Here is a 21444-nt window from a genome sequence, read left to right as displayed (position 1 = left end):
GAAAAGCAAACAAAAAACCCCACCCTAAAACAAACTGTTCTTCCAGCTGACCTTCTGAAGAGAATTTGTACTTACTGATTTACATTGAGCCGAAGGGCTTGCCTTTTTTTTCCCCCCCCATCAAGATAAAAAATAAATGTGAAATAATTACAGGTCTGTCACTTGGATCTATTCTCATAAGCTTGTTTACAAAGTCATACAAGTTAATACTGACTTCCCTTGCTCCCTTAGCATGTTTCCAAGCTCAGCCACAGAAGTCAAGTCAAAGTTTTCAAACAGATGCTTACCCGCTTATCTGATGAGATGTTATATTAAAATTAGTAGTTAAATTGAAATTCTGTCTTTGTTTGGTTAGTAAATATGCTGACAGTTTTGCAAGAACATACTAGCACATGTGGAATTTTAAGCCTCTGATTCTCCTGTAACTGACTTAATTGGAGAATTAATCAATAGGATCCTCACCCCACCCTTTATTTTAAAATGAAAACTTAGTCATTCAGTAAGTCTACCACAAATTGATGGTGTTAAAGTTTACATCCATTAGATATCCCAGATGACAGACATTAAGAGTTGTATCTTCCCCCTTCTACCACATATGCAGAAAGAATAATTCCACTCAATTTATTATTTTAAATTAGCCAATACCAAACACTTCATGCAATGTAAGATCCACAGATTTAAGTATGTATTTTACTCAGCATATCTCTCAAACTTTCAGAGGTCAACCTGAGTCCCAATACTGCATAAACAGTGTAACCTCCCCCCAAGCATGCTTGTTCAAGCAGCCTTTGCTACTGTTAAATAATTTTATCCTTACACTATTCCAGTTACTTTAGGTTGGTTACTTTAGATTACTTTTATTCTTCAGAGAAAAATTTGTTTTAAGTTGATATAAATATTTGCCTAGAGTAATTTTCTTCTTTTTCTACTTAAAAACTCCAAACAACCTACAAACTCCAAACAAAACCAGCATTCTAGATGTAAATACTTAGGCCTAGAAGAAAAGCCCTATCACTTGCTGGCTGACTTCAGATCTGACACGATTTAAACCAGAACTCTCCCTGCTCTCCAATACAAGCAAATCTTTCTACACCAGATAAAGAAGAGTTCACCTCTGCTTCTACCCAGCTCCCCACTACCCTGGTCTTTAGTTATTACCTGCATCTTTTCAGGCTACCAGACAAGCTTCTGCAGGCATTTTATCAGCCACAGGACTGAACCTCATCTATACTCTAGGAAGACCAGAGTCAGTTGTGAGCTAGTTTCCCTTGTGATCGTAAGCTGTAACAATGTTTACTTTTAACTGCCCAGATTCAAGAGTAATTTTCAGAATGTAACTATACTAAATCAGAATCTACTATTCCAGTTCCAGAAGTTTTCCAAAGCCAAAAAGCTGACATCTTTATCTTATCAACAGTTACATGAAATAGACAGTTAGGTTCCAAGATTTTCTCATAGACATTCAGAGTAAGTGTTCATAGCAATTCGAACAGAGGAGAGGTGGGGTTTTTTGTATAGTTACTTCATTTCTTTTATATCAGTCTTAAATCATTGATACTCTCTTCCCCACCCACCCAAGTAGGTCCACCTAAGAGAGGTCAATAAAGAAAAGAGTAATACAGACATGTACATTCACTGAAGTACTGAAGCATGAGATTGTTAGTTGCAAGAAATTACTCAGCAGGCTTTTGCCATAGTGTTTATTGCCAATTCATTTTATATAGCTTATTTCCAGGAGATGGGCAGCATAAAAACCGCAACATCTATTTAAAAAAACCCAAACTATTCATTATAATGCAAATCTCAATAGTACCTTTTACAGGTGCATCTTGTATAATTGAGAAATAAAACAATCCTGATCTAGTCAATTAAAAAGTTTCATACCTAACCCTTAGAACAGTCAGCCTTCAGAAGTCAAGCAGCTTTGGACCCAAAATTTACATGTCACCATGTTTGATTATAACCCTGGAAATTCTCACTGTGCAAACTATCCTGCTGAAACCATTTAACAGCTTTGTTATAAAGTCAGTATCATGATTACATCAGCATTTACTCTTAACAGAAAGAGTTGCTTTGTTCTCCCCTACATAACTTAGATGGGAACTGTGAGTGCTCTGGAGATTCAGGTAATTACTGCATTGCTTACTGAACCTGTGCACTAAATACACACACCCCAACATATTAACACAAGTAGCTTAGATACACAGCATATTAAAACAATAAAAATGAAAATTTACATTAGGCTGCCCAAACCTGTGTCCAGTTTCCCACCTAGTTCCAACTGCAGTCTTGTTTTTAATAGCTGTACAAAAAGCTTACTAAAAAATAAAGTAGAAAGACACTATCAAAGTCTTTACTTGTTCATTTTCTAGTCTTTACTTTTTCCTTCGTCAGCAATGACTCTGGGGGTTGTTGTTTCTTTATTTTTAAACCCAAGTTTGAATCTAACATACATTCTCCTTATAACATCCCAGAGGTAGCAGGAGGGAATATGAATGAAACGATGCCAGATTCTAGAAGTTGCACATTCAAGTATAGTGTTATCCAAGACAGCTTTCCTGGTTTTCAAAGACTGCATGTCACCTCTAATCATGTATAGCAAATGAGAAGTAGAATATCAAAATAAAAAACCATCACCACTGGGTTACTAATAGAAGTTTCACACCCAGATACCTCAAAGTAATTTGTTACTTAAGTAGTACTACTGCCAGTTTATAGTCAAATATCAAGAACTGAAGTACAAAATTAAAATTTATGAGTATCATTTTTTCTAAAATGCTCATTAGTGAGACATCTCACCTAAACATAGACATACACAGTTACTCTAAGTTGATGTACCACACTGTAAGCAAAGGTCCCAGTTCAGTTCAAGAATCTGATACTGCCCCTCTCCCTCCCACCACACAACTTGACAGAAGTGCTTACAGTAATAGAAAGCAAAAAGAAGGGGAAAACACAACATTTAACAAGTGCATCTATATACATTTTTCACCTTTTCCCTCCTTGTGTCTGAAGTGAACAAATCACCATGTTTGCTATGCTTTACATGCACATACACTCCCCTTCATGTAGTACCAGTCCTATTCAAAGGATCTCTGCAAGCATCAACAGCAGTCATTCCACACTAACCAAGAGGTGCTTCTACTGTGGAGGCTGAAGTACATTTAAATATTCTGACTGGCCCAGCTGGTAGGTTGTGTTTCCTCCACAGTCCACATACTGGTATCTCTCTTGGGATATTTGCTCAGAGTGGCCAAAGTAAGAGGTTGTCACTGTCACTCTTAGAAAGAGAAAACAGAAGAAGTTTGTAAGATGCTTCAGTTTCCTATTCTAAAAATCAGCATTTTGACATTACTAGAGTTTTTAAGGAAAAAATTTAAACTTTATTTAAAAATTACTTTAAGACAATACTAGTTTACCACTATAGATTTTCTCCATGAAAGACACTTGGTTCCCTGAGCACAGACTTTTTTCCCCCCTAAAGATGTCAAACCTGAGGTTTACTCATTAATACCTTGCCTTGTGAGGAGAAAGCAAATGATTAGAGAAGTTACAGCCATGGTTGGATCTACACCTCTCCCCCTTCCCCCTCAACAGCAAAAAAACCCCTTCAAAAGACAAAAAGAACAAACCACCATGCTACTATTTATGCAAGAAGTCACATAAAGCAGACTTTGGCAGAGTACTAAAGCCTGTATCTGCTTCAGGATCACAAAGATTTTGACAATTTTTGAACAATTTTGAAACAAACTCATTTCCAAGTATTTGAGACCTTAGTAGCTCCACGGTTACAGCTCAACTACACAGCAGATACAGTAATAACAGTTCTGCCTATTCAAGTGTCTTTACACCACCAGAACCTGTTTTTCAAGAACTATGAAGCTACTACACTAGAAAGCAAGTTGATTTCATTTTATCTATGAGGCAGACTCCAGGATTAAGTATTTTGAGTAGTATTTCAAAGAGTTACATTGATTTAAAGTTGTTGCCAACAAACAGGAAGTTTCCATACTTACTGCATCATCACTACAATGTTATGCACTTTAATAGATGCTAAAGTACAGAAGTCACTGCAAACAAGAAAAACAACAGTTAGATTTGCATTGAGCTTTCACAGATAATTATCTAAAAAGCAAGAATTGTGGTTGCAACTGGAAATTCTGTTACCTATGTATATAGAGACTACAGAGTTGTTAGCAATGGCAATTAAAACACTGCTAGTGACTGTATACTCACCTAGGTCTACTTGCTTTCACATGCACTTGCTTACATGCAACACTTGCCAACAAAACTGTCCTGTGAAACAGCATTCACTTCATCTTTCAGAAGCTAACCGAAGTAAACCTCAACCACTAAATTAAAGCACATCAATATCACTTCATCACTCAAGACTGTCTGTAACCCTTCAGAGTAACAATTTGCTGCAGTTTCACTTCATGTGAAGTTTATATATAGAAAGGAAACTTTACAACAAAATGTTAATGTTATGCCAACTTCAGCATCTTCTCATGTAATAGCAATTTCTATAAAAAGCCTAGAAGGCTTGGTATTCTTGCTCAAAATGTTTCAAGAACTTAGAAAAGTCCTTTTTTTGGCGCTAATTCACTTCTGTACTACGCAAAGTAACATTTAAACAATCTGCAGAGATTTTCAAGTTATTGTTCTCTTGCAATATACCCTTGTCAGACTTATATTTAGTCACATGCACCTACACAGCAGTTATACAGAGCACTATGTAAATGTATGTATTTTTCCCCCTGCTTTTGGTCACAAATTTATCAGCTCCGGAATGAAAGGCAAGTGGTCAGTGCAATAAGACTGCATGGCAGCCACCCCACAATACTTGCATGCCATTGTCATTCTTTTCCTCAGCACCAACATACATATGATATAGTATTACACAGTGAATCAACATAGGTGACCCAAATTGTATGAAAATACAAATAAAACAGGTATGAAAAGTTGTTTTATATTGGTATCTGTAGTAATGATAAATATTTTGATTTTTTCCTGCTAGGCTTAAAACCAAGTTTAGTTATATGATGCCAGGTATTCTCAGTTATTTTTGTCTATATTTTGGACTAGAAAACTATCTGTAACATAATATAAAGCCAGATTGTATCCAACAGCACATACTGGCTGACAAGCAGAGAGGTACAACACCAGCATACTGTTTTTTTAATTCCATATTATCTGGAAATAAATCTGTTTTTTAAAAACACTACACACAATACCAACCCACTAAAAAAAGCCAAAACAATACACCACACTGCACAAAACTGTGGCTAGGAAACTATACTGAAGGTGAACTCCACATTGAGCCAGATCTCTAAAATAAGTATGGAAAAAGCCCTGTACAATGCTGATTTCACCATTCATCTGGATTCAGCAGACCTGCTTGTATGCAGACACCTCAGATCTCTAAGGTCTCCTGTATTCAACCTAAGCTAATTTTACAGGACATGCACTCTCTGGGATCCAAACTGGCTAGTTCTAACACTGAATTGACTAGCTCGGAAAACACTGAAATGTAATCCGCTGTACAACACCCAGCGCTATAACCCACAATACTCCCTGCATTCCAAAGATTGTCCCACAGCCTTCACTGGAAAGTTAAATATTTGTGCATGGAGAAAAAACCCAAACAGTAACAAATACAAAACCCCACTAAGACCAGCTGAGTGTTTAAACTAAGGAAGCTCACTCACCGTCTCCAGGGTCGACCTATAAAGCAAACCCAGGCTTTCAAGACTCACAATACAGTGAAAGAGCAAAAACCCATCAACAATAACTGTCAACAGGTCAGGGAGGTCAAGTAATACCAACTGTGTAACATACAGAAAATCTGGAGAAAATTAATAGCTACTTTTTTTTTTGTGGCTCAAGTTTGTTTAGTACATTTTAAACATCACAAAGCTAGTGAGTGCTACTCACAAGCACTAGCACCTTGCTGTGCCAGCCTGTACAAGAACTTAGACCCTTAACTAACACAGACTTCCATAGTTACGGGTCTCTTATTAAGAGTTATTGCCCATGCTTAGCATCACTGTGCTGAAGCAATGAATATTTTCACATGCTTACAAACCACCTATTAGTCTGCTCATCTAGTAATGTCACTTGACACTTGCTATCCTGAAGGAGGGCGAGTCCACATTACACACTACTGTCAATGACAGTTTCTCTGCCTCTGCTCCAAGACTGCACCATCTACCTCCAAGTTGGACCAGTGAACACACCATTCTTCCACATTTTGCCAAGGCTGCAGCTATGAAGCACAAGAGCCTGAAATACATTCAGTTCAGGCCACAGGCAGAGCAGCTTTTCTCTGTCTGCATCTCTCTAGACATCTGAAGTCATCCAGTTTTTTCCTAAGATTAGTCACCAGCTTGCACGTAAAAGTTGTGGCTATTGTTGGGAACAGACTCTCAACAGCATTACTGAAATTAAGGCCGCAGTACTGACCATGGAAGACGTTTCAATGCCTTATTGCAACAAAAGCATGACTAGATAGGTATTAGCACGAGTTCTATGAAGGCCACATTTATTTACTCCTTATGCATCCAAAGGGTGAGCAGATTCACAGGATTCAGTGTTTAATCAAGCTAACTTACATGCTTTTAAGAGGCAACAGAAGTACAACACTTTCTGCTTATTTAAAGTTAGTGCCCAGTTTGGTGTTTCACACCTATTTCAATTCACACTAACACTTCAATGCTGTAAGGTTCTCTCCCACCCCAAAGGGGCTGAAATCCACTGGAACTACACACAGACCCAAGGTCTCAATAGTTAACTTTTTCTGTTCATTCTGCATTTCAGTGTCACAGAATTAACATTTGTGTTTGTTACCAAGATATATTCAGCTAATAGTCTGTTGGTCAAGTAAACTTTCAGAAGCAATGAATAAAAATGCTTAACGGACAGGCCATAAACACTGCTTACCATTGTATACATGTGGTCTGAAGAAATACAAATTAGCCTCCAATTTGTATAGAATTAAATACAAATTCCCTCTACTACCAGAGAAATATGTGGGAAAGTTACCAGAGAACTTGTTAGGGGAACAAACCTGCACTTTCACACCCCAAAGCAGCAAGTCCTAGCTATTGCCAAGGCCTGAAACACTGGGATAGAGATGCCGCTCAAAGTGCTGAGAGCCAGGTGCAGCAAGCCACTATATGAAACTACTGAAACAACCATAGTTTAAGTATTTTTCAGTACTATTAAAGATCCACAAAGAAAATGCCGCAACAACTCTGCAAATACATTTCTGCTGACTTTTTTCAAAGTCACTTTTAGCACCATTGTGATTTTTAAGACAACCCACATGATATTTGGAGGCCAGTACACTTACAACATGTAGCTCATTTCATCTTGTATGACTGTGGGCACCATATAGTCAATCTGAAAAAAAAAAAAGCACAAAACAAGAAAAGCAATGAAAACACAAATGAGTAGATTTATATTTGAAGATTAGCACATATTCAACTTCAAAAGCCAATCCTACTTACCTGTTTCATATCCAAAGGACCAATGTTGGTGATGTTGTTTAGTCGTGCTTTGCCAATAACTGTTTTTGAAAACTGAACTTGGGCTGTGATATTTGCCACTTCTACAGAATAATAGTTGTTATTAGTTATATTTAATGTGTTCTGAAAAAAAAATGAAAAAGACATTAACAGCTATTCATTCTGTGTATCTTTATGAGGACACATTTTGAGATTTATGCCTGAGACAGTATTACCTGAAATTACACAGATATATTTTCTTGCCTTCAAGGATTGGTGGGGGGGAAGGGAGTAATGGACCATCATTTAGCCCTTTCCCAGGTTGTTTTTTTTTTTCTGGGAATATACTGAGCAGCACAAACTTCTGCACAACTTCCCTGGCGTCCACCTTCCACTGCAAATACTGCATTTCTTCCCATTCTTGATTATTCCCTCCAGGAAATTTAGCTATCACAGGACCCTTTTCTCCCACATCTGGTTTAGTTTATTTAAAATGAGGAACTCTTATGGAAAAACCTTTAGGCAATCCTGTATTGACTGCATTACCAAGACATGTTCCTACATACACACCACATTTCACTCATATTCCAAAAATAACGCAGAGCACTCAGAGGTCACTGTTCCCATAAAAATAGAAGACCCAATGGTAGCTTGCAACTACATCTCTATTAACTACAACTACAGAAACCAGCCACAGAAGGTCCAGCTACATTTTACAAAGCAGTCATTGTATCTGCCTGTATTTCCTAACGCACTAAGTTCATCAGCTAAACCACAATTTCTATGTATATTAAACAGTCAAAGCAGTATCTCTTGTTGCATTTATCCATTACAAACATCTAAAGAAATAGTTACTTACTGTAATATTTAGATATATTATATGTCTAGCCTGTTCGTAAGTGACATACACTGACTTCACACCAATGTATTCAACATCGATTGAGCGAGGAAACAAGAAGAATACAGCCAGCCCAGAAAGTAGTAAGCATACAATTACAGAAGCAGTCACGTAAAGCTTTCTGGAGGGGAAAAAAAAAAAAAGCATATTTCAGAGTCAAAAGCACATTAAACAATAGTGGTATGTTATTTTCTTTTAAATAAGGAGCATGACCAGTCAATACAACTTAGTTCAGTCTATTTCCACCTCCCATAGGGGAAAAAAACCACAAACAAGCCACAATGCACTTCACACCTGTCTCAAACAGCTGTTACTTTTTTATATATACAGAAATCAAGTTTCAAAACATGTGATTATCTCAACATTTGGAACTTAGTGGAAAATGGAAGAGGTAAACATTTATGTGCTTTGAAACAAACACTTCCTCTTAAAAATGTATTTGTAAGAGAAGGTTTGTCATTCTGCAGGAATTTGACACCACACTCAGAATGAAGAATAAAGCTCTTATGCACCTTACACAAGATTCTTTGTCATAAGATACTTTCAGGGAAGTGTAGACTCCTGCTAAGAAACAGGAAATTCACAATTAACCTAACATAAAAGGTGTGTATAAAAAAATACACAAGTAAAAGGTTCTACTGCAGCTCCAGGTTTCTCAAGGTTAGAACACTAAAGCAATGTATTTCAAATTTGTACTACTAATATCAGACATGATCCAGGGTAGTATTATGTGAAGTTACTGTATTTTTTTTTTCCTGGCACTCATTTCTGCTTACTAGAGAAACATCCAAACATTAATGGAAAAAAGAAAACAAAAAACCACAACAAAAAAAAGCGTCAGAACAAGAAGCCCTGAAGACTGTAATGAAAACTTTAAGTAGATCCTAGGAAAAAAAATTCAAATATACTATATCAGAAAGATGAATCTTGATTTTGCTAGCTGCTTAGAGCTTTACAGATTATTTTCTAGGTGACTTATTCTGTAGTAGTGGCCCAAAAAAGTTATCACTTTACTCGGACTTTAACACTGAAGATGTATCTGCTCAGATCAGTTAAGATACTACAGAGATTGATGAATACTTGCATAATTACTGCAGACATTTAGATAAATAGCTACATGATGAGATCATACAGTATTACTAGCTTTGTAAGACATACTGTGATGGCAGTACGCACACCTGTTAACCTCTAACTCCTTAAGTTATTAAGACTGGTATTGCTCATGAGCAGGGTTCTTTCAGTACCGAATGCAAGAAAACATTCCCTTCTTTTTGCTTGATTCCTCTTACCACTATCTCCTTTAAATTGTTGAATTTTAACTAGAAGAGAAAAATTAACTGTAGATTTATGTATCACAACTGTTAACTTACGTTCTTCTTGGCCTCAGTCTCTGATCACTGTATGGAATTAATGCTACCAGCTGATTTTCCTGCCCTGGAAACAAAAACACCCTTTCAGAATTTAAACAAAGAAAAGAGTAAGTATTGTTGCAGTTACTTCAAAGAAAGAGTGCCTGTTATAACTTTAGTGTTTATTCTTTGGTGCCATTAAAGATAAACATTTAAATTCCAGATAACAACCCACACAGAATATTATTGTAGCTTATGTCACTTTCTGAAATAGGAGTATGGCTTGCACAACATGGAGAGAAAAAAAACCACCAAGCCCAGAAAGACCAAAACAGCAACAAATTCTGCCTCTGTGCTGCGAACATGCACAGGAGATAACATGCCTCTGGCACCATTTCCTCAAGAGAAACAGAGGTACATAACAGCTTCCAGCTCTCTCTACACCAGGCCACGTAAAGTCATAGGAAAAACATTCAGAAGCTTGGGCAGTTAGAACTGTTCCAGAAGGCATTCTGAATGTACTCTTCTCAAAAGCAGAAGTCAGGTTTGTTTAAAAAAAAAATCCTAAAAAATATATGTATCAATGTGGGTGGCTTCACCAACGCAAGTTATACACATGCTGCATTCTGGACATCACCGGTACATACAGCCATTTCTCATGGGACTGAGCTGCAGCACCCTGGAAGTCAAAAAAGTATCTACTGGAATTTCTCCAAGCCATGAACTACTTCACTAGACAGCATTTTAAAGAGAGGAATATCTTAACAGTAGAACTAATAAACACAAGCACAGATGACTTGAAAATAGATGGACTACATCTGCCTGTACAGCTTTTGTTATCTGCTTGCACACAAAACCAGAACTGAGATTCATCTATATGTTAACAGAGAAGCCTCAAGACCAAGTGAGATTTGCATTTTTTTAAGCCAAATGCAGGATTTGACCAGCATTATCACCTTGCTAATCAACTCCTCAGAAGTGATTCCATGCTGAATCACTAAGCTGAGCAAAGCATGCTAGCTAAGCAGGTAGTAGTATGTAACATCAGCCTTCTAAAAAACCTCTACCAATTTAAAACTGATTTTCATCTCCACTTCAATGAAGCATCTTCAACCTTTGAACAAAAGGTATGAAAGTAGGACTGTGCTGTTATCTTACTGAAAAGCTAAAGCTGTCCAAGTAACAAAACCCTATTCTATGTCTTTATTAAGTTTAGCCATATCGTTAGTCTGCCCTACAAGTCATGCAGTCATTCTGTGAACCCTCCCCCCTCAAAAAAAAAAAACCAAACACTATTTTTTCCCCAAAAAATTACTAGAAAATAATTAAAGACATCCCTATTTCTTCTAACTCATTTAAAGTTTTAGCTTTAATCATATAATTTCATTAGAATGTAAGGACACCTTGTGTTTTTAATAGTTACTGTAAAATGTTTAAACAAATATGAGTTAATTACTACATCCAAAATCTTGCAGTCAAAGAAATAAGCTTTTGAACACAGAAATCCCACTGTTACTGCATTTTAGCAGTATTTAGCACTATTTTAACAATATCAATAGCAAGTTTCTATTCTATTGAAGCATTTCAAGTTAGCAAGCTAACAGAACAGACTTCCTTCTCTATAGTTGTTCAAATAATTTTTAGTTGCATAGCTTTTCCACACTTCAAATTTGTTGAATTCAGAAATACTCAAATGATACATTGTAATAAAGTTTAACAGCTAAAATACAAATCCCATATTTGTAACTTTTTAATATCCTGTGCCCCCCACTTCTTATTCACAGGTGAGGCAGAAGGAGGTGTGAACTATACTAAAACCTAATCTGACTGAAGCACATGTACAAGGACAACATACATCACCCAATTTTCCTGAGCTGCTGATTAAAATCAGTTCTGAGGGTTTTTACACCCACTAATCTATTTTGGATAAGAGTTTTGGCAAAAGCAAAGCAGTCCCAAACACAAGACATTCTCATCAGTTCCTCTTCCCTATCAATGGGAAGAACTTACAGCTGAAAGAATACTGTGCCTTGGCACACTGCATTTGCCACTCTCTCCTGTTTCCCAGTTTCAGATAACCTGCATTCTCCTCTCGGAGGTCTCTTCTTAAATAGCTATTCAGGTGACTTAGTGTAGTACACTTAGAAAAGCATAACAAAGCAGAATGTTTTATTAAAAGGTAAAGCAAAGAACAAGGGCAGCAAGCAAATAAAATGGTTAGGCATGAAGCCTAACACTGTGCAGCCTACTCCTTTCCAGGGCAGCCAGAGAGCCTATGTATTTTCAGCTCCGTGGAGGTCCTCTGCCAAGGACACATGGGACAAAGGGAGAGTCAAGAAACTGAGTGGCACTGGCAGCAGTGAGGGCAAAAAATTTCACTGTAACTGATTAGGGAAAAGGTGTTGCAGTACAGGCCTACTCTTCACTTCCTGCATCTGCAGCTATTTTTTCAGTTATATGTTGATTCAAAGAGTTTAAAATAGGTAGCTAAAAAAAGATGTAATAAAAATCTCACAAAAATAAAGGTTTTCAAATTCAGCTTGCAAGAGCTAGGGTTATGTGTCAATTTAAAGCTGAGAAGGACAGAAAACCGGCATTGTACAAGAGAAGACCCAGGAGGCAACAGCCAAACATCTCAATTTGTTTCATTCATCCAGTACAGTCATAACAAAATGCCTAGTGCTAAAAAGCCAAAAAGATGAAAGAACTTCATCTTAAATAGGAGAGCTATTTGCTATGGATGATTATAGTTACAACTGCACATGGTTATGAGGTAAATTTATAGGTTAAAAGTTAAAAAAAACAAAGAAAACTTACCTCGTGGAATTCTTCCCGTTCCCTGACAAGTGGGGCACGTGACACTGTCTCTTCCTGTGAATTCCACGTAAGGAAACTGTGATACATCTCCACATCTGCTGTCTTCATTGTGCGACTCTGAGTGCACTAACCCATTCCTCATGTTATCAGACACTGTGCCTCCATCATAGCCATCGTCCTTGCATGTATGCATAGGCAGGTGAGAAAGTGATTTTCCCATGTCTAAAATAAAAATCAGAAGAAAGTTTTCAGGGAGAACTATTCAAACATGGCTTGCATTTATTGCTCTGCATCAGGTAACCACAGGGTCGTTACTCCAAGGCTCCTGTTGCCCTCTGTTCAGATCCCCTCAAGACCTGCAAAGCATGAAAGCCCTGTCAAGCTGGAGTCAATCCCAAGCCCTAAGCACCTGAACTAACTGGGAGCTTTGCTCAGACCCTTCAATATACACAGGCTGAATGGGGATCGACGAGAGGCTTTTAAATTAGAACACCAAAATTGCTGGCAAAAGGTTGCCACACTCTAGCAGTGCTTTTCGCAGGGCTGTTGTACAGACTTTCACACAACACTTTCTTTGTATAACAAAAAAATCAAGACTGGGCTCTAGAAAGCAAGTTTGCAATTTTCAGTGGATTCTACAGACACTACAGACCCAATTCTAATAAACCTTTTAGGCTGGACTTGTTTTGAGAACATGGGATCAGCTACTAGCTTGGAAACTAGAAATATAGATCTGCAGTGTTTAAACTGGTGATTCCCTTTACCCAAGAGGGCTGATTCCCAGGAAAGTCAAGGAAAAAATGGGAGTTAATTTAACAGAGCTGCCAGCAATACATAGCATTTATAAAGACTTGTTAAAAAAAGCATTTTTGCTAGCCATGCAAATTTTAAAATTTTCCCATTACAGGAGTTTTTCGGTCATGGCATTGAAACCACCTTGAAACACAGGATGCTTGAAACTAAAGGCTGTAATGAAGTGATTCAAGTGGAATACTTCCTTATTTGAAACAGGTTGAAATAAAATTCAAAGTTAAAAAAATTTTTAAAGCAGCTGCTACAAATCATCATGGTTCACTGAGAATGGAAGACCTAAGAGGAAGCTTAAGAAAGCAAAACAAGTCAGAATATTTTAAACCAACCACTCAAGACAAAACAGAAAGATCTCAAATATGGTAACACAAGCACCACATTAATTCATTATATTGCCACAAAGGCTAGGTGAATGTGGGAGGGGGAAAGTAATTCAAATGCCAGCAAGTCTCAGTTACTGCTCCAGAAAATATGCTGCATTATTTTATTCATTTAAGTCATTAAACCCTTACAAGAAGGAAAACTATTATCCTTATGCTGCTACAGCACTTTTAAAAACATGCTAAGTTTGGGAGCCATTCCATAATGGAAACTGTTGAATTGAAAATTAAAACTACTGAAGTATTGAAAAAAATTTTCTGAAAAAAATTGCATACTGTTCTCCTTGTAGCTGACCTACAGCCTTTAAGCTACAAAACTTCAGTCTTGCAGCTTAGGCAGTAGCTGTCACTGTTACAGGTCTGAAAACTTAGCGATAAATCCCTGTTGTTGTTGTACCACAACTGTATTCAACTGACCTACTTCACTGATGGTAAACACAGGCTACATCTACATTAACAGTACAGAACAAGCAGCAACTCCATAGAAATAAATAGTTATTGAGAATTCAACATCCACACTATATATGTTTTTGTGTGTTTATTTCATACTAGGTCTTGTCTAGACTGACAACACCCACAACTGAAGTGCACCTTCTAGTTTTAGCTTCTTCCAAAAGGGAGAGCATTCACGCACTCCCAAATCACACTGTGATGTGAACCGAAGTGCAGCAGACAAGTATGACTGGGAACTGATTTGAAGAGCACACCCTTTATTTTAATTAAAATACTAAGGCAGATGTATCCTCCAATACCAACTGTACCTGAGCTTCAATAATTCGAGCTTAATACTGTTGTTCTACCGCCAGACTTAGGAAAGCCATATCTCAGTTCACGGGTGAGAAGATAGACAATGACCTTCAAGTGAAATGTGTTCCTCCAACATGCTTCCCCCCACAACCAAGCGCTGAACTCCATTACAGCTGGCCAAAACTCAAGAACACTATTTTTTTATCCAACACTTACATGAGGAACAGTAGCAGCTCCGAGAATATCTCATCTTCACATGTGACTGCCTCTATACTGTCACCAGTCACAAACCCTACTTCCTTAGCAGCTGTGCTCTGACCCAGTCTCTCCCTTGTAACTGATGTATACACACTCCAGTCTCCTTGGACTTATCTGGAGTTTCTTTGACTTCACAGTCTGTTAGGAAGAGTTTAGTAAATTCAGAAGCATTACGATAAGCTGGTTTTGTTTAAGACTGTGCCCTTCAACTTGCTGCAGCAGTGTAGTATGATAGTACATAGAGAAAACCCAAACAACATCCCAAGCATACAGAACCACCACATCCCAAGTTACACAGAAGGCTTGGGGAGATAAATTTTTGTTTATAAACTCAGTGAAACTTTACAGAATTAAACTAGATTGTTATATTTCTCCAAAGAGTTAGGCTGGCATTCTTACCTCTTATATGCAAATATATAAACTTGAGATAGCAAACCTACTTCTTTTTCAAAACAGCAGAAGACTTTGAACAGCAACCATCTTCCACCCTATCAGCTGTGTCTTAACCACGAACACCACAAGCTCCTCCAAAACAGAGGATGCAGCTGGGCAAGGCAATGACTTAGCAGCCACCGACCTGCCCAGCACAGGCAGGCGAGGCCAGGGCTGCCTGCCCCGACCCCTTCGGAAACCCACCTCCGGGGCCCAGCCTGCTCGGTAAGGCTGGCGCTGCCAAAACCACAGAGGCCAAGATTCTCCCCGACATTTACGGACTTTCCCGCCCGTCAGGCCAGAGCGGCAGCTGCTCTGGCAAACATGGCGAAGCGTCCAGCCGGCGGGCGCGGACCAAGGCCCGGCGGGCTCGGCCGCTGCCCGCTGCCCCCGCCCGGCAGGCGGGGGGTGTCGGCGCGGAGAGGCGCGGGCCGCCGCCCCGGGGTAAGCGGCTCCGCGCCGCGGGCCTGCCCGGGCCCCGCCGAAGCCCACGACCCAGCGCGGCGGCCCCCGCCTGACGCCCAGCTCCCCACGGCCTCACAGCCGCAAGCCGCGCTCGGCCCAGCCTCGGCTTCGGCCCCCGCCCAGCCGCCTCCCCTCCACCGCAGGAGCGGCCTTCCCCACCTGCGGCGCGGGCTCGGCGGGCCGGGGAGGGCGGGCTGCACCGGGCACGGGGGGCGACACAACCGGAGGCTCCAGGTGCGCTGCAGCTGCCCCGGCACTAAACGCCGGATCCGGGCCGTGCGCAGGCGCGGGGCGGCGGGGGCGGGGCCGCGCCAGTCCCGTTCCGGCCCGGCGCTGTCAGTGCGGGCGGGGCTGGGCCCGCTGCCCCGCGGGGACGGGGCGCGGCGGGAGTCGCCGTTCCTCTGCCCGGCCCGGCCCCCTCCCGGTCGGCAGAAGGCTCGGGGATCGCACGGAAACCGTCGTCCCGGGCGTGAGGCGGTGGCCCGGCTGAGGGGCGCCCCGCACCCCCGGCCCCAGGCGGGGGCAGCGGCAGCGGTGCGGGAGCGGGAAGCCCGGCGGTGGCGCAGCCCCGCTCCGCAGCCCGGGCGCGGGGGGCAGAGCGCGGCTCCCCCGGGGTTTCCCTGCCGGCAGCTGTCGCTGCTCCGCCTGCACTCGTGTGGCCCCCGCTCCTCCGCATCCGCCCTGCGCGGCGTTAATCACGGGAATACCGCGGGGATTTTGCTTTCCGCAGCCCAGTTTACTTCGTGGTACCTTCAGAGCCACCATCGCTGTCTTGTGTCGCCGGTTTGGTAGCGCCGGTGGAAGTAACGCGCTGTGCTGCAGGATGAGGTGCTCCAGCGAGGAAAGCTATCGCAAAAGAGGCGAGAGAGGTGCAGGGAACGAGGGACACGCTGCCACCGCAATTCATTTGCAATTCACTGTAACTCATGTCACACCACGCAAGGGCGCTTGTACAGCTGATGTGAGATGTCCCAGCGATCTCCCACAGGGAAAGGAAGAGTGTTGGAAGGAACTTGTGACTGTTGCCTGGCTCGTGCCCGCCTCTCCCTGCGACTCGCCCCCCGGTGCCTGTGGCAGCACGGGAGACCGCTGCTCCGGGGGGGCACCGCCGCGATGGGAGCTGCACGGCGGGGACACGGCTCGGCGTGAAGGAGGCTGGGGGACCGGGGAGCGGCTCTGCCCGGTTTGGGAGCCTCGTCCCAGCTGCAGGAGTGAGTGGGGCTGGGGGAAACGCTGTGACTCACAGCATGTACCAAAGTGCACACACAGGCAAGCATAGTGGCAGGGCTCGAAGGAGAGGGTATGGAAGTGAGGTCCTTAGGACAACTTGGAGTCATCACAAGGCTGGGGCAGGGTGCCAGGCTTCTCCAGAGGCCAGGAGGAGACAGGCGGCCTCCAGGAGCCACCCAGAGCTGGTGTAGGTGTGAGGCCACCAGCAGTACAGCCCTGCCAGCAGCATGCCTGGCACCTCACTGCAGGTCCAGGAGATGATCGGCACAGAAAATAGCCTTCCCCTGCCCAAACACATGCTCAGAGAAAAAAAGCTCTGCACATATCTACCTGGGTTGATGCCAGCCCAGTTATTCTGTTTATCCTTGGAACTTCTGGGTTTTTTTTTTCTGGGAGTTTCAGAGATCTTGTCTAGCAGTAGTCTCTAGCCTTCATTATCCAGTTCAAGCAGAGTCCTGCATGCTTCATTGGTGGCTTGGCTCTACTGCCCTAGCCAGGCATGGTCAAGCTCCTGACAGTATTGGCAACAGCTGGCACATCCCTTGTCCCTCTGGTAGACCTTCTTCTGAGCCTTTGGCCCATCAGTGCTCAAGGTTCCTGAGGTGCCTGTACAAAGCTCTCTGCGCAGCAAGATTGACCATGGTACTCTGTGGGTTCCTCGCTATAAAATGTTGTGTGTAAGATGCTTTGGATAGATCCCTGGCATGCCCAGGACCTATGTGGAGTTTGTATCTTGCTTTAGAGGACCAGAAAATGCCAAATGATGTAAGTTTGGTAGGCTCAAGCCTGGCAGGCCTGGCTGTTAGTTTCCCTGGCTATTGGCTTTTGGTTCTGGCTCAACTTTGTATTGATCTAGGGAGCACAAAGCACCATATCGAAAACAGTCATAGCTTTCAGCTGTCCAAACAGAAAGTGACAACACCAAGTCTTTGCCTTTTACATTGTTTTAAATAATACTGGCAGCCAGGCATGCTGACCCGAATCATCACACAACAGGGGACATGTCACAAAAGGTCTAGCTAAAAGGTTTTTGGAACAGCTTTGGGAAGTCGCACTGAGTTCTGGCAACTCACAGTTACTCAGACTGACTTTCTGTCAATACAGATTTATGCAAGAGAAATATACCTACCAAATTTTAATTAGCATGGAGATTTTGATCAAATCAAAATTTTGCAACTTAAAGTGCAGCAGTTTTTGTCCGATACTTCCAGGCCTCAAATTAATCTATATGGCCCCATGCAGGTAAGGATGTTACAAAGTTACCCTTGTTTCTGAGGTTACCAAGTGTTTCCTTTGCCATGATAGAAGCAACAGTTGAAATCTTCCTGGGCTGTAGAGATAGTTCTTCGTTACTGTAATCAATAGAAATGTTTCCTATTAAACACTTCTTACTATTTTCCATAACCTCTCCTCTGTAGCTTTGACACAAACAGAATGGTTTGTTGGTTGTTTTTTTTTTTTCCCTCTTTACCACTGTCATCATGGAAGGGAACGTATCTCTGGATATCTGTTTGCTTCGTGTTATTTTCACATAGAAAGCACATTTTAAAGGTATCTGGCTCACCCATTAGCAGCCTCAAACCCATCCATAAATCCTCAAGCTCACCTTAAATATAATTTGTTTACTATAGGCTAAAGTAATGCAATGAAAACTGAAAACAAGCAATAATATAAAGGCAAAGTGTCACACCCACTGTGCAGGCTTGAAAAACATGAAAAATATGTGATAAGATGTACACATTATAAGCATCCTAGAAGTGCTTAAATATGCAATGAGGTGCTTAAAAGTGTTATGGAAATGGGCCACTGAGCTTGGGCTCATCAAGACAGGGTTCCTGTGATTATGGAAAGGGTATTCTGCAGTAAGAAAGTACAGACTGCACAACATCCAGTATTTCTGCTCATGAACTGGGTAGAATATGTCTAGGTGAGGATTGCAGGGTTAAACACAGACACAGAAATCAATCAGTTCAGAAATGTGTAGTAGAGGGGTGGTATGCAATACTATTGCTAGTAGGAGGGGTATGAAATGGAAACACTTGACATAAAGAGAGAAGCTGAGATCATCACCTTTGGACTGAGGGACAGCTGCAAGTAATACGAGCTCTTAGTTCTCACAGATCACTAAACGGGTGCAGTTTATGCTTCTGATAGTACATCACTAAAGAAATCCAAATGATAAATCCAGTTCCAAGTTGAGTTTAGTGGCTGGGATATGGTGAGTCAGGTCCTTGAAAGGGCTGGAGTTAGCAATCCATGTAATATGCAGCCAATTGTGCCAGTGTGCAGCCTCCCAGGACCTGTGAGCACCTACAAGAGACATACACTTTAGCAGTGCCAGTTAAGAATTACATTTACTTCCAGTTTTGCCCCCATGATGAATAACAATCCGCTAGCAGTGGTTGTCTGCAAAAAAACTTCAGACTGCCCATATTTATTTCATCCTTCAGAAATATAAGCTACTAGTTCTGTGAACGCTGAAGGTAATGAAGCCTGGTTTCCTATGGATTTGCCTCTTGGTTGGCTGAACTATTTGCCTGCATTATAATAATACTTTCTGTTATGACTGCATATGCCTAGCATCTTCTCCTGTGGAGCATTTTGGCAGCAACATGCAGGCTGCCATGTTCAGAAGTGGAAATTCGTAGAAATTTGCTGACTGGGTAGAAAGCTATTAGGTGTTAACTCCAAACTTTCCAACCCCTAGTGTCTCCTCTGCCTGGTTATCTATTTTTATAAAATTTGTATAAACATTATAATCTCTCAAACTCTGCTGAAACTGTTTACCACCTTCAAAATTAGAACTTGGGACACAGACAGAGAGACAGGGTGATTGCATAAACCTTGTTTTCATATAGCCTACCAGGCTAAAATGGATGGCATGTTATCTGAAGGCTGAGCTAGGTACAGAACCTATATTTATCTCCAAGCTATCTCAAATTCCCGAAAAACAAACAAACAAACAAAAACACCAACAAAACCAAACAAAAAGAATGTGAAAACTCTAATCCCTATCTCATCTATGTATAAAGTAGCAGTATGGGGGATTGTGTCTGCTTACTTGTTGCTGATGGGAGAGAAGATACTTAACAAATCCTGTAATTTAGGCTCATCATTACACCACTGATGTGTTTGTATATACGGAAAAGCAGGTTTGCAGAACTATTAGAGTTGTCTATGTGGATTATGTTCCTCCTCCACCTCAAGCAGCCCACGAATAGTTATTCTGCCATGTTGTAAAGATCATGGTTTTTCTAAATTTCTCTTTATCACTGTTTTGCTGATTGACTGGGTACCAAGGAAAAATGAATTCCAAATCAAATATAAGGATAAATGCAGTTTATTATATTACAGTATAATAAAGGAAAAAAAAGCCTGCAATATGATAAAAGGAAACAGTACTAGTTATTATGCACAGTATGATAAAAGAGCAGTAGGACCACAGCACCAAATCATTACTGCAGATCATTACAGAGACTAAGAAAAGGATACATCACGAGTTACCACCTTAAAATCATCCAAGTCCACACTTTGGCTGGGAAGCCCCATTGCAGTGGTGCCAAGAGTATCTCAGTAACTGGGAAAATTCCTGTGTGGTGCGTCCACTTGTAGGTGAGGCTCCTGGCCCAGTCCTGGAGCTTTCCTGCCTTTATACTCAGTGAAAACCAAAAATAGTTTACACACCTAGTGTATGTAAACTTTTAAGTTTAGGCTAAGTGCAGGCATGCAGTATCTCATGATTTTTAAGGTTCACACACACCAGGGACATTGGCCAGATGCCCGAGTGTGGTGGAGTTACCGTCATGACACCACAGCACATGGTATTTGTTGTCTTGATGGTCCTACTCATATCTTGCTTGCTCAGGGGGCTCAAGACAAGCACCAGCTGCTCATTACAGTTGTCCTTGAACTCCCTGAGCTCACTGTCAAAGTGATCCCTAATTAAGAACAAAGACTTTTTCATAAACAGTAATCAATTTAATAGTCACCACAATTGCTGGTTCGTGAGGGACATCCAGAAGAGAATGTTGATTCCCTACACCATGGTTTTCTTCTTAAGGAACTTCAGAGAAGAGCTACAAGTTAACCTGATAAAAATAAAACCAATCCTAATTCTTAGTGATTTTGCCCTTGATTCAATACAATGCCAACAGTCCTGTTTTTTCACAAGTCACCCCAGTCCCAGGATGCACTAGACTGAGCTATACTGTAGTTGCAATGGTGACTTGTGTCAGGTCACATTACTGAAGGGTAGCTGAAGTCACACTTAGGCCAAAAAGGAAAAAAACCCAACAAATAAACCTAACAAACCTATAGAAAAAGAGAGAATTCTGTAAAGCATTTACGATTTAGGTGTATGTAATCCGAGGTGACCTTACTCAAGGCACAGGACAGTAACACTGAACTTATTTGACCAGGAACATACTGGTCACTTTTGATGTTTTATCCTATGATCTAGTGCTGCTTTGAGGAGTGGCTGCACTAAATGTAGAGAATTAAAAATGTACATTAAAAAAATCACTGTATTAATTTGGTCTGTTTGGATTTTTAAA

The 21444-nt window shown here is 41.0% G+C and overlaps 1 protein-coding gene and 1 long non-coding RNA gene across 4 annotated transcripts; one reads left to right on the top strand and one right to left on the bottom strand.

The window, feature by feature from the left end:
- The first annotated feature begins 598 nt into the window (after positions 1-598).
- On the top strand, positions 599-1762 carry LOC129735928 (uncharacterized). Its single transcript, XR_008731941.1, has 2 exons — positions 599-730; positions 979-1762. It is a non-coding gene; the product is annotated as an uncharacterized LOC129735928 (long non-coding RNA).
- On the bottom strand, positions 1674-20922 carry TMEM106B (transmembrane protein 106B). 3 transcript variants are annotated; one of them, XM_027799605.2, is made up of 8 exons: positions 16412-20922; positions 12570-12791; positions 9774-9837; positions 8365-8524; positions 7509-7649; positions 7352-7401; positions 4017-4070; positions 1674-3280 (listed from the first exon to the last, which is right to left on the bottom strand). In XM_027799605.2, exons 1-8 carry the CDS (start codon positions 16587-16589, stop codon positions 3142-3144), a joined length of 1008 nt encoding a protein of 335 aa, XP_027655406.1. In that variant the 5' UTR covers positions 16590-20922; the 3' UTR covers positions 1674-3141. The 3 variants fall into 3 exon arrangements, with proteins under 3 accessions (XP_027655406.1, XP_055564370.1, XP_055564369.1); XM_055708395.1 differs by lacking the exon at positions 16412-20922 and adding an exon at positions 15821-15977; XM_055708394.1 differs by lacking the exon at positions 16412-20922 and adding an exon at positions 14723-14741.
- Positions 20923-21444: the final 522 nt, after the last annotated feature.

Source organism: Falco cherrug, chromosome 4 (genome assembly GCF_023634085.1).
Source record: "Falco cherrug isolate bFalChe1 chromosome 4, bFalChe1.pri, whole genome shotgun sequence".
Classification (NCBI taxonomy): domain Eukaryota; kingdom Metazoa; phylum Chordata; class Aves; order Falconiformes; family Falconidae; genus Falco; species Falco cherrug.
This window is presented reverse-complemented; position numbering and strand designations above follow the sequence as displayed.